The 13596-nt window shown below is 38.5% G+C and overlaps 1 protein-coding gene across 2 annotated transcripts in view; it reads right to left on the bottom strand.

Moving 5' to 3' along the window:
* The window catches only part of LAMA2 (laminin subunit alpha 2), a 484581-nt gene extending 471751 nt beyond the window's left edge, over nt 1-12830 (bottom strand). The window contains exon 1 of one of the 2 annotated variants that reach the window (XM_059700294.1): nt 12576-12830. In XM_059700294.1, coding sequence (XP_059556277.1) covers nt 12576-12678 — 103 coding nt within the window. In that variant the 5' untranslated portion in view covers nt 12679-12830. The remainder of the gene's footprint in view (nt 1-12575) is intronic. The other variant, XM_059700292.1, reaches the window with a different exon arrangement.
* Nucleotides 12831-13596: the final 766 nt, after the last annotated feature.

Genomic DNA, 13596 nt, shown 5'->3' with positions numbered 1-13596 from the left:
TTAATTGCAAGACATCAGTTAGGCCAGGGCTCTAAATAATGGTTAGCATAAAGGTTGATTTTGGAAATAAGAGTTGTTCTACGGGAAACTATGACCCAGAATATAGTGCATAGTCTAGAGCAGTGATTTTCAAACTTTTTCACCTCAGGGCACACACAAATAGATTACTAAAATTTTGTGGCACAACAAAAATTATATGCTATATTTTGCCAACCTGACAATGACAAGGTTGAATTTTGATTCATTCACACTAGACTGCTATTGTTGTGTTGGCTGTTGTCATTTTTTTTTTTTTTGCTTGAAAATCTAAGAGAGAAGAGGTCAGTGCCCCTGATTAAATAGTCAGACATTACACTCTTCAGAAATTCTGTGGCACACCAGTGTTTTGTAGCACACAGGTTGAAAATCGCTGGGCTAGAGAGATTTTGGAAGTTATCTGGTTTCTAGAACTTCATATCATTACTCAGAAGACAACTTGTCAACCAATTTCCAACTGAATTATAAAACAATTTATTGTTTCATTTAGCTGAGAAATTCCTTCATTAATTAAAATTTGCATATAAGCAAAAGAAAGACATACACATCTTTTGGAAAGAGACATTATTCTGTTAACTCCCACACATACACAAGAAAGCTAATCTTACACAGCTGTCTTTTTCTTCAACTAAATTAACAATGCTTATTGTATTCTGCCTTCCAGATGCTGAACAACATGTTTCATGTTTATATGCCTCGGTCCTGACCTGGCAATAATGCTAAGGAACTTAGCAGGAAATCTAGCCTCCAGATACTCTTATCTTGGGACATAGAAACAAACAAAAATTATGCTCCATCCAAATGACTTTATTGTTGAATTAAAAATGCTTATTAAAACTGCCTGTGAAGGGCATTTCTTTCTTTTTCTTTTTATTGTTGACACTATTACAGATGTCCCCATTCTCTGATCCCTCTGGCCATCACCACACTGTTGTCTGTGTATATGGGCTTTATGCATATATATTCTTTTTTAATCTCTTCACCTTCTTTCATCCAGTCCTCCCTACACGCCTTCCCTCTAACAGTTGTCAGCCTATTCCATGTATCCATGCCTCTTTTTCTATTTTGTTTGTCAGTTTATTTTGTACATTAGATTCCCCATATAAGGGACATATGATATATGTCTTTCTCTGACTAGCTTATTTTACTTAGCATAATAATCACCAGGTCCATCCAGGCTGTCCCAAAAGGTAAGTGCTCCTACTTTTTTATGGCCATGTAGTATTCCATTGTATAAACGTACCAATCTTTTTTATCCAATCATCTACTGATGAGAACTTGGGCTGTCTTCAGATTTTGGCTATTGTAAATAATGCTGCTATGAACATATGGGTGCATACATTCTTTTTAATTGCTGTTTCAGGATTCTTAGGATATATTTCCAGAAGTGGGATTGCTGAGTCAAAAGGCAGTTTCATTTTACATTTTTTGAGGAAGCTCCACCCTGTTTTCCACAGTGGCTGCACCAGTCTGCATTCCCACTAGCAATGCACCAGGGTTCTCTTTTCTCCACATCCTTGCCAGCACTTGTTTGTTAATCTATTGACAGTAGCCTTTCTGGAAGGCCTGAGGTGATATCTTGTTGTGGTTTTAATTTACATCTCTCTGATGATTAGTGACATTGAGCATTTTTTCGTATGTCTATTGGCTATCTATCTGTATGTCCTCTTTGGAGAAGTTTCTATTCCGGGCCTTTGCCCATTTTTGAATTGGATTGTTTTACTTCCTGGTGTTGAGTTGCTTAAGTTCTTTATATATTTTGGAAATTAACCCCTTATCAGATGTATCATTGCCAAATATATTCTCCCTTACAGTGGGTTCCCCTTTCATTTTGTTGATGGTTTCTTTTGCTGTGCAGGAGTTTTTTAGTTTGATGTAGTCCCATTAATTTCACTCTTTAAAAGAGAAAGGTGTCCTAAGCACTATTTAAAATAATTTTCTACAAGAGCTTCACAATAAAGTATAGAATAAAAGAAAGTTGTAAGAGAAAGCTACAATTATAGCTTAAGTTCCACAAAGGCTTTATATAAAGACATAGAGAAAACTCACAAAAACTTATTTATAATCCATAAGTTTTCTCTTATTTTTATCCAAACTATTGGATAAAATACATTGAGATATATTTTCAAATGATATCAGGGAGGGAAAAAGCCACCATGAAATCAAGCAATGGAGTTTAACAAAACTCTCCTACACAACCATGTAAATCAATAGTACTTTCTCTAGAATAGAATTAAAGGCACACATAATGCATTATAATGCAGAGTATACGAAGACACTAAGATCTGTAAATGTCAACAATACTGTAACCCACTTATAATGGAGTCAGATATAATGAAATTCCATTTATAGTGAAGTATAATGGAAGTTTAAAATTACATCAATGGGATGTAATGCACAAAATATAATTCCAGTAATGGTGAATGTCTTATTAGAAAGAAATCTGGTGAAACGATGATTTCATTGTAAGTCTCCCAGATTCCTCAAAGGGAGTATTCAAAATAACATCAGATTTTAACAGCAACACTTGAATAACTGGATTATAATAAATTCCATTTTTAGTCCCTAATATATAAAAGCATATAAAATCTAAGTAAAAGATTGAAAATAGATGTGCTATTAATATAAAACAACACAACATGCAAATTCTAAGTTGTGTCTGGTCGTATTTATGAGTAGAATAGAAAATTAATTAAACACTTCAATTAAGTGGAGAAAGAAGTAAGAATTAACTGACACACACTAAAAAAAATGGACATTTCCCTCTGGAGAACATGAGAAACCATCATTTTTACTAAATCAAAAACCATGTTACATCACCTACAGATTCAAATTTCAACTATTATAACCCTACCATCCCTAAATATTGTTATAATACTGTGATTTTCATATTAGCTTTCTCCTTTTCTAAAGAAAAATTGCTACTTTCAATATTAGAGAGAATTTATGTAGAACTAGAATGCATGTCTGGGTTTAGACAAACTGGGATTCTATTTTATCACTTCCTATTTTTATCAGGTAAGTGACTCAGGGGATACCCCTTACTCCAACTGCAGGGATATCCTGTACTGCTTCATGCCAAAAAAAAAAAAAAAAAAAAAAAAAAGCTTTGCACAGAGAAGTGGAAATGGTGGTAAAGGCAATAAAACTTCTTAGATGCCAGATGTTACACAAATGTAAAACATATGATAGCAGTATGGTGAAAAAAAAGAGGCTGTAATTTAGACTATCAGATACGATTTGATTTTCTCTCTCCATAAAAAATCAAGATAACCAAGTTATGTAGTAACTTAAATTTAGACACTTAGTTTATAGGCTCTGCTCTAAAAGTTATATTAGCTACTCAGCAAACAGAATTTTTTAAGTGTTTGACATTAATTCCCAGCTTTAGTAGAATATTTAACTTGAAGTATTTAATTTGCTAGTATGCTAATAATTCCATAGTTGAATGCAAAGTTTCTTTATTATTTGATCCATATTGTCTTTTCAATCACTTTACTTTTCTATCTATGAAGAACACCCACCACGGGAATAAGAATTAAAGTGTCACGGCATGTTTCTATTCCGTTTAAGTAAATTCCCAATTGAAAATGTTGCAATGGCCTCTTAATTTCCCACAGAATTCAATCACTAGGTGCTTCAATTGGTATTTAAAAAATAAAAATAATTTCAGCACAAATACCACCTCTCCCACACTCTCAACATATAAAGGCATAAATCCAGGAAGAAAAAAATAAGAAAAAAAACATCAAAAACATGATATGATGAAGAGTTACACTCAACATAATGATCTGAGGGGCAGAGGTGACAGACATGATCAGATATAGGGTTCATCACTGAGCACATGGAGGAAATGAGCTTTTAACTCCATTTTACATGTAGAAGAGGAGGTATGGTGTTAAAACGTAGGGTGTGCCAAGGAAAGAGGAAAGTTTTGTGATGTTTCAAACAACTTAGTAAAGGCATGGAGGGAGGGAACTGTCTTTACAAAAAGTGAGTGAAAACAGATGAATTTGGAAAAAGTAAAATGGGAATCCTTTCCACCTTATAAGCTTGAAAAGTCTGGAGGCATGGGAAGGAAACTGGTAGGGAGTCTTGAATATTAGCTTCTATGATATATTTTAAATGACAGCTGGTCGTCTCCTGGAAACATCACTTTTACTTAAACAGTTAGTGAGAACATCATGTTTTAGCATTCCAATATTTTACACCTTTTCTTCATGTCTTGGCTAATTCTATCTTTGCTCTTTTTTTTGTACGTGAGTAGAGATTTTAACTGCCTGCAATGGGTAGCATCATGCTCTTAACTTTGTCCATAATTTTCAACACTTAAAAGTATGTGTGTTTTCCTAAAAGTTAGCTCTCCTCTTTCTGTTATTATATCATTCACTATTTAGTGTGCACACTCTATATACCAGGAGAGAGAGAAAGAGAGAGGGAGAGAGAGAGAGAGAGAGAGAGAGAGAGAGAGAGAGAGAGAGAGAGAGAGAGAGAGAGGCTATGCAATGTTCTTCACCTAAATTTTTTAAAAATAATAGAATTTAGTCAGGCCAAAATTGCATTACCTTACTCCAAAGGTTACTGAAAGACTTACAGTTATCTTTAAAGAAGTCATAAAAATTGAAACAGATTAAGTTCTGATTGTAAAAATAGATAACCTTTCAAAATTTATTTCATAAAAGAAGTAATCAGATTAACACATCATTGTGTCATTTTCAACATAGTATCTAAACTTTAGCTCTGATAATGAAATGAACAATAAGAAAGAGAATAGCAACAAATATACATATTCATATGGGATTATGAATAATTTATTTTTGTTTTAATGTGCACATTTGTTTAAATTTCTCAAAGAAACCTATGGCATTTTCCTAAGAACAGTGGGGAAATACAAAAGGATATGTAGTAGTCCCTTGAGTTGTTTTCAGATACTGATGATCTTTTATTTGTGGAATATAATTGAGATACCAAAAGTAAATTTTTTAAAAAAAAGAAAGAAAAGAAAGGTTTTACAAAGATGCAACTGAGCTTTCCAATGATAAGATAGTTGAGGTAGAATACTCTACAATGCAATTACTGAAATATGCTCAATGAATGGGAGGTTTGGGCCAGGAGATAAATCTAAAATAACCCTACAATTGGTCTATTGGTCTACTCCAGTGGTCGGCAAACTCATTAGTCAACAGAGCCAAATATCAACAGTACAACGATTGAAATTTCTTTTGAGAGCCAAATTTTTTAAACTTAAACTATATAGGTAGGTACATTGTTATTAACTTAATTAGGGTACTCCTAAGGCTTAGGAAGAGCCACACTCAAGGGGCCAAAGAGCCGCATGTGGCTCGCGAGCCACAGTTTGCCGACCACGGGCTAGTCCAAGGGATTAGAGTCTGCTTGAAAAAATAAATGTTAAATAGTATTTTATTCATTCATTAACTCTGCTCAACACTCTCCAATACCACCCATCTCCCTCAGACTGAAAGGCAGAATCTTTACAATGACCCAGCTCTTCCCCCTCTCCCACCGTTATTTCTCTGACCTTCCAACTTCACGTCAGCCTTAGACTGTATAAGCCTGCTCTCCATGTGAGAGTACTTATCTTCCACCTGCTATCTGTGTGAATCACTCCCACATCACCTTCAAGTGTTTGCTCAAATGTGACCTTCTCAATGAGGTCAACCGTTATCACTCTATTGAAAATAGCAGCCAACCTCCCTCCACCATTAGAACTCCTGACTCTTCATTCCTGCGATACTTGATTGTCCAGGAATCTCATGGCCCACTACATTCTACGGAAGATAGGTATTAGTTACATTACTGATTCATTATAGATCCATCATAGTTTCTGTCTCCTTAACTAGAATATAAACTCCACAAGAGCAGGGATTTTTTTGGGGTCTGTTTTACTCACTGAACACATTCATCCATTAACCACATTTCAATACACATAGGCCCAACCCCACCAATTTCCTGCACAAATTCTGACCTTTGAACTGAGTCTTGCTAGTTCAGCCCAGAATTAGCATCCTATCTGTCTGCCTGGTATATACTGAGCCTGGAATGAGTCTTGAGAACCAATCGAGTTCTGTCTTTCTCTAATCTCTACCTTGTCTTCTCATTCACTACAACTGGGCTTCTACCTAAGTTCCTGCTTAACTACCCAGTTCAAAGTTGTGATTGTACACAAATCCTAAACCTCAATCTTCTGTTTTACAAGCTAAATAATTTGGGCACTGACAACACTTTCTCATTTTGTTCACAGTTTCCAACTGCTAAATAAGGACCTAAATAAGGACCTCTGTGCTGTACCTATTGCAAACCAGACAGATGACCTGGAGTTGCTATTATCATCATCATCATCATCATTATTATTATTACTATTACCCTGCTTGGAAACTCTTCAAGCCATGCTGCACCCACATGGTATAGTCCTACTGGAGAGTTATGTTGACTAGAAACAACCTTGCATTCCATACATCCTTTGGACTCTGTAATTTAGACGGCTAGCCACCCCATTGATCATGCCATGTATGTATAGGCTAGGTTAAAGTTAATTTTCCCTATTTTGGAGCCCACTAGGTCCCAATTCCTCCTCTTCCATTGTGGTCTAAAATTGTGACCCCATAACTGTAAAGCAGATTATGAAAGGAGATGTGAGATATCATATAAAGTTCAAGTGAATTTTTTCTTATAGTTCACTGCCAAATCTATTTGAATCGAAAGAAAGCACAATGATTTAGTCTTTGAGGTCCAAGTAGAAATGTCTAGCACATTAGTCACTGTGAATGAATAATCACTATTTAATAAACGTCTGAATAAAAAAATCACAATTATCTGCTTTATATAGAGGCTGAGAAAATACTGCAAAGTAAAATCTAGCAAAAAGTAAACTTTTTTGAGTCATACCTTTTGCAATATAGTTGAAAGTTATAAGAACTACAAATCCTACTCCTATTTAACTAAATCCCTCCTATAAAATATAGACTCATGCCTTCTTATAGCACAATACCTAGGAATAACTCTTGGGATACCTATTTCAGTTTTTACGTAATTATATATAAAATAGGTAAACATTGTAGTTATTAGTGTAGGTGACAATTGTCCCATATTTTAGGAGCTATGGCAACTGAAGTGAATTACAGAATAATTGGTAAATTATGTACATAATCCCTAACAACTCTTGAGTTCATTACTTTGCATGAAATACTAGTATAGAAAAGTTCTAGAAATAAGATATAGAAGCAATTTGTATACACTGATGTGTAAGAATAAATATAATATAAAATATATCATTTAAAAAGTTCTACCACACCTATAACATTTTAGTCAATGTTGAAAATTTTTATTCTCAGCCATACATTTATATGTTATGAATAATTTTAACTACACTATTAGATCAGCGTGTAGTGAACAAGTCAACAAGTTACACATGAAGCAAAGGAAGATACCAAAAAAAATTCATTTCAGATTCACAGCCACAATAAAGTTCCTGAAATGTTCTCAGGTAATTTATAAAGTGTTTTCACATTTTATAGCACAGGATGTTTTAGAACTGCAATTGATGGTGAAGTGGAAATTCCACATTAAATTTTGAGCATGTGTGCCAAACTTATGTGTAGATTGTCTCAAATATGTCTTTATTTTAAATCCCAAAAGGCATCTAAAAACACACTTATATACATTTAATATTTTCTTAACATTTTTAAAAATTCGGAAGTTTAAAGGCAAGTTTGAACTCCAAAAAATAATAGAATGCAATCCTAGAATATTGGACTTGGAAAAAGACTGGAGACTTGATGACTTCTAACTTCTCTGTGGAGGCATTTCATACCAAATCACCCCTATATTTCTACCCACTGTATGGACACTTCCAGAAGCTAGGTGCTCCAACTCAACCCATCTATTTCTGAACCACTCAGAATGGGGAGAGGGAGCACATTTCCTCCCTATTGAACTCAGACATTCCTCTTAGCCATATACTTCTACCTGAGTTCAGGCTTTAGGAAAGGCATTTAGCCTCTTTTCCAAATAACCATCTTTTCTAAATTCTGAGAATATCTGTTATGATTTCCTAAGTCTTTCTCTAAACTTACAGACTCTTCTTAGAATAGCTCTTCTCTAACAATATTTTCAGACCCCTGAGTGTGCTCCACCTCATCTGAATTTACATCCATTTGTCAATTAAGCACTTGTTGTGCTTTAACAACCAATGAATAATCAGTATGTAATAAAAACCCATATGCTTCTGAGTTTTTGTTGCCTCTGACAGGCAGTCATTTTCTCCTTCTTTCTCCGATCTTCACCTGGTAACTCCATAGACACCTGAAGGATGTCAGGATGGTGCATTGATTCACAGTATCCCGTCTCCCATTAGTTGAGGGTTGCTGCAGGTGGCAGTAACGCCCTCACCCTTGCAGGCTTCCCTGGCACAAGGCTGAGCAAGCTTCCTTGGCTTCAGCGAAAGCCCCGAGACAGAAGAATGGAGCCATGCACAGCTGAGTTTGTTAGAACTTCGTCAGTGTCTGCTTCTGAGTTTTTAATAAAAGTCAGTTAACATCTCACCAAGTCAAACTATCTATTCACATTTAACTTACTGCAATTGAGACTTGTCTTTCCTATTCCTGTCTTTGTGTCATTCCTATAGATAGATAGATAGATAGATAGATAGATAGATAGATAGATAGATAGATAGATAGATAGATATAGATAGATATATAAAACCCTAATATGCAAATAGATTGAATGGCAGAACAACCGGAAAACCGAACAACTGGTCGCTATGATGTGTGCTGACCACCAGGAGGCATCCGCGGAACATGGTGGGCGTCAACAGTAGGCAGAGCATGGAACATGGTGGGCATCGGCTGCGGAAGGATGGTGGAGCAGGTGAGCAGGGGTGCCAGACCAAGGCGGGGCGCTGTTCGCTGTCATCGGGACAAGCCTCTGGTGGTTACTGAAAATTCTTTGCTCCTGCTCACTGCAGTTCCACCTGGCAGTTGCACCCACAGCCAGCACCAGAGCCGCCACTCGCACCCACTCCTGGTGCCTGTTGCTGGCCCCAATTGCCCCTGAGGGCTTCTCCACCTCCCTCTACTCCTGAGGGGCGATCAGGGCAGCAGCTACTGCTTGCACCTGCTGATGGCATTGGCCCCACTCACACCCGCTGCTGGTGCCGGCCCCAATCACTCTGTGCTGTCAGCACGTGGGAGCAGGGCTGCCGGTGGGGGCACGGAGGATGGGCCAAGACCTGCCCCTGTGCCCACCACAGCCTCGTGGCCCACAGTTCCTTTCAATGTGCACAAGTTCATGCACTGGGCCCCTAGTATATTTATACAAAGGAAACAACAAATTTCCAGAATAGGGCATATGAAATTATTTAACATCTAGATACAAATAATAAAACCAACTTCAGGATGTCCTGTTCATGGTCTATGCTACAGAGTCCTTTGAAGTTCCTAAATCGGTTTTTACCAGCTTAGCTACCCACATCAATTTTGGACCACCTGCAGTTCTGATAAGCTTGGATTTTATGCTTTCCATCAAGCCATTACCAAGTCAAATGAACATAAGGAAACCTCTCTCACACTTCTAGAGACTTCTTCCCAGATTAACCTTGATCCACTCTGCAATATTCTTTGGTAGCCACTTGTAATCAGTTGCAATTTACCTACCATCACATTGCCATTTCCACATACTATTCACAACAATGTCAGGGAATGAGTATATGTACTGCCTTACTGAATTGCAAAACCATTTTGACCATCATTCTCCTATTCTGTCAATCTTAAGTCTAGTTAAAGGGTTTCTTTGGAATATCACTCTTTCTGAATCAATGTTTTTCATACTACAATTCTGCATACTATAGAAACTACACAAGATTTTAAAAAAACAAATGAAATATCTGCTAAGGTTCTAACTCAATTCAACATTTAAAAACTATTACTTCATGTCAACATTCTTAATAAATTGGCACTGTACTAAGAGAGAAAACAGAACTCATTCTAAATAATTAGTGCTTAGCCAAGAAGGCCAGATAACCAAGAAAACACTTCTATTGAACTCATATCCAATGATCTTTACTGAGAGCTTGATTTAGCCTATAACATTGGAAAGGATACAGGCCTCAAAAAATAAATGGAAAGAAATCTTGGTACCATAAAAAGAGAATTTTAGCATAAACAAAACTAAGTTATTGCAGTTGTTAAAAATTAGGTTATTGTCAATTGCATCAACTTAAGTCACAGCTCCTCCAAGACTCAGGTTTGTCCAGTAAGAATAACTATAGCTGAAGGTTAAATAAGCTCATGTACGTAAGGCATTTTTACATCAGAAAGCACAATACAAATTTAAGACATTATGAAATATGTTTTACATATACTTTTAATATTAGCAGATTTCAAGCATTTATCCTTGAACAAATCCTAAAAATACTCTAAAGGAGCTATAAAATACACAACATATTATAGAATGTAGAATATAGCAGTTCCCTAGTACACTCAATGCTACTATAGCTATTTTGCATAGAATCTCTTAGGTATATAGTGTCCAAGTTTTCTCTGAACAGAATGGCATTATAAATGCTCCCTTCTGTATCCACCTCAACCTGTACCTAGATCACAGTTAATTTTGTCTGATGACAGAGAGAAAAAGAGAGAGAGAGGTGGGAGGGAGGGGTAAAGAGGGATGGAGGGAGGGAAGAAGAGGGAGGGAGGCAGGAAAGAAGAATGAAAGGGATGAGGAAGGGGGAGAGAAGAGGGGGAAAGGGAAAAAGAGTGGGGAGAAAATAAGAGAGAAAGGGGAGAGGAGCAAGCTAGTCCAGCGGTTCTCAACCTGTGGGTCGCGGCTCCTTTGGGGGTCGAACGACCCTTTCACAGGGGTCGCCCAAGACCATCGGAAAACACATATATAATTACATATTGTTTTTGTGATTAATCACTATGCTTTAATTATGTTCCATTTGTAACAATGAAATTGGGGGTCACCACAACATGAGGCACTGTATGAAAGGGTCGTGGCATTAGGAAGGTTGAGAACCACTGAGCTAGAGGCAATCCTCATGAACCCACTTGGTCCTTGCTCTGCATGCTCTGAGCTTCTGCCCCACAGTAGTAAAAAGAATGACTGGTACGCCTGGCCTCTCTTCAGTCCCAGCTGCCTAACAGTAGTATTGTGTATTATTAAAATATATCATATAACTGAGCAAGATAATACTTAAAAGTCATGTGTTTATAAATCATTGTCATCGAGATATTCTCAAAATCACTGTCTCATGCATTCTATTAATTAAGCCACACTGACCTCATTTTACCTCTCAGAGAAGGAAATGCAAAAATAGAAGGGGAAAAAAATCATATAGTGAACTTAGGTCATTTTTATTCTCGGCATTTTAATCAAGGAGTTATTATTGTAGCAAGGAGCTTAGGGTATTTTTTATTCCTTTTTAAATAAAATAGTACTGCTAGAAATACTATATTATCAGAGGAAAAACTATCAGAACTATTAGATATATCTTCATTACAGTTAGCTAAAAGAGGAAACAGTACATTTCAAAATTTTGGCAGATTCAGCCTCATCAAAATTTTCAAAAGCTGCTAACCTCCAGCTTTTGGACATCTGGGTAAATATTTTGACATCTGAAACCAAACCCTCAATTTTTCTTAATTATTTTACTTTGATGCATGGTTTCCAACTTACAGAAATGTTTGCTGAAATAATGTACTATAAATTGTTTTAAAATACTGCATATGTGCTTCTTTTAAAAGTCATGATCATAAAGTAACTCTTCAAAGTCTCCCCAGAGTTTCAGAAATGATATGCATATAAACATTAAGGCTCTCTGAAGAGAATAATTTGAGTTGCATTAAAATACAACTGTTTTCCAAAGTCCCCTGAAGTATATATGTCTGGCCACTATGGTCTTAATTAAAATACGGGTGACATAGCAATCCCGTCTGTATTTTAAGCAAGGAGAAATTTCACTATATAATAAGTTACCTGAGATAGGATGTGGGTAAAGAAAATATGAGGCTGGAGACGCCACTGACATGAAAGAAAAAATCTATACACTTCACTACTTTACAAGCCCTGTTCAAATAGTTACAAAGTCCCTTAAAAAAAAAAAAAAGTATCAGCTGCCTTCCATAAAGTTCCAAGATGAGCCAGTGCTCAAGAAACCTTTCTCTGCAGGGAAGGAATCTGATTTGAAGACACTTTTTCAATTGGTTAAAAGTTTGCCTCTTGGAGAGATTTTGGGAATCAGTTTGCAGGATGTCTAGTGCTGGCAAGTTCTCTCAGAAACGAACGAACAATGAACAGCCCGTCCTGCTCTTTGCGGGGGAGACAGGCAAACCCCTCCACCCAACTCCAACTCCGGGAGTGGAAAGTGAACTTGCCCCAAACTTCGCCCCTCGCGCCCCAGAGCGCACTCCCCGGGGGCAGAGGGAGAAGGCGGTCCCGGGCCAGCAGCTGTCTGCGACCGGCGAGGAGCCCTGGACCGGCCCGACAAAGGATGGAACCCACAGCCCGTGCCTCGACTGTACCTCTTTGCTGATGCGCCGGTGGCAGCTGCCGCCGCTGCGCCTGGCCGCCCCCGAGGCCCCCGCTGAGCAGCAGGACCAGGAGGACCCCGGCGGCTGCTGGCATTGCGGTGACCCCGAGCGGATCCACTTCTCAGGAGCCGGAGGAGTCTCTGCTGCTCGGTCCCCTGCCCTGGCGTGTGAGCCGTGAGCTGCAGCTGCCGGGAGAGGAGGAGACGGCCCCCGCCGGCCGCGGCCCAGCCCCTGCGCGGAGGGTGGGGGGAGAAAGAGGACACTCCCCCCCTCCCCCTGCGCGCGCCCTCGCTCCCCAGACGGCCAGGCACAGGCCCTTAAAGGGTCCCGGGTGAAAAGGTCTTTCCTAGAGCGGTCTTGCCCTGTGAGAAGGGGTCCTTCCTCGCTGGCTCTGCTAGCTGAACTTCTGGGGTAAAGAAAGGCATGGATGTGGAAGGACTCCGTGATCTGTGAGATCCCTGCACAGGGAAAGCGTGCTTTGTGGGAAGTCTGCACAGCTAGGAACTTGACCGAGGCCGGGCAGATGTGGTTCCTGAGAAAGGCCTGGCCAGCTGTGTGCATGCACTCTGTATCCAGGTGACAAAGCCCAGACAGCATCTTACTTGAGGGCAGAAGGTAGTCCCTGGTTCCCTGCAAATCAGGCCAGGGGACTACTGCTTTGCAGAATGCTGGCCAGCCGCGTAGCAAAGTGGGGACAAAATGGAGTAAGTCCCCTTGCTCCACCTCAAAGCTCATGACCAATATACAGGTTAAAGTGAAGGTGCTCAGCTCAATCACCAGGTATTTAAAGAAAATAAAAAGGCCTTTACAGGTGTTTCCTTTCAGACTCAAACTTTTCTCTCTTCCAATCCCGATTTCTTCCCTTTAGTCAATATTAATTTTTGCAAGTAGCTTTTGCCACTCCAGGTGCAGGTGACACTCCTTCCTAGTTGTTTGTTCGTTATGTCTGAGATTCACAGAGGGTTTGAAAATGCACCTTACTGGGTTTTTATGAGACTTGCAGGCTGTCTTT

The sequence above is a fragment of the Myotis daubentonii genome, chromosome 6, assembly GCF_963259705.1.
Source record: "Myotis daubentonii chromosome 6, mMyoDau2.1, whole genome shotgun sequence".
Classification (NCBI taxonomy): Eukaryota; Metazoa; Chordata; class Mammalia; order Chiroptera; family Vespertilionidae; genus Myotis; species Myotis daubentonii.
This window is presented reverse-complemented; position numbering and strand designations above follow the sequence as displayed.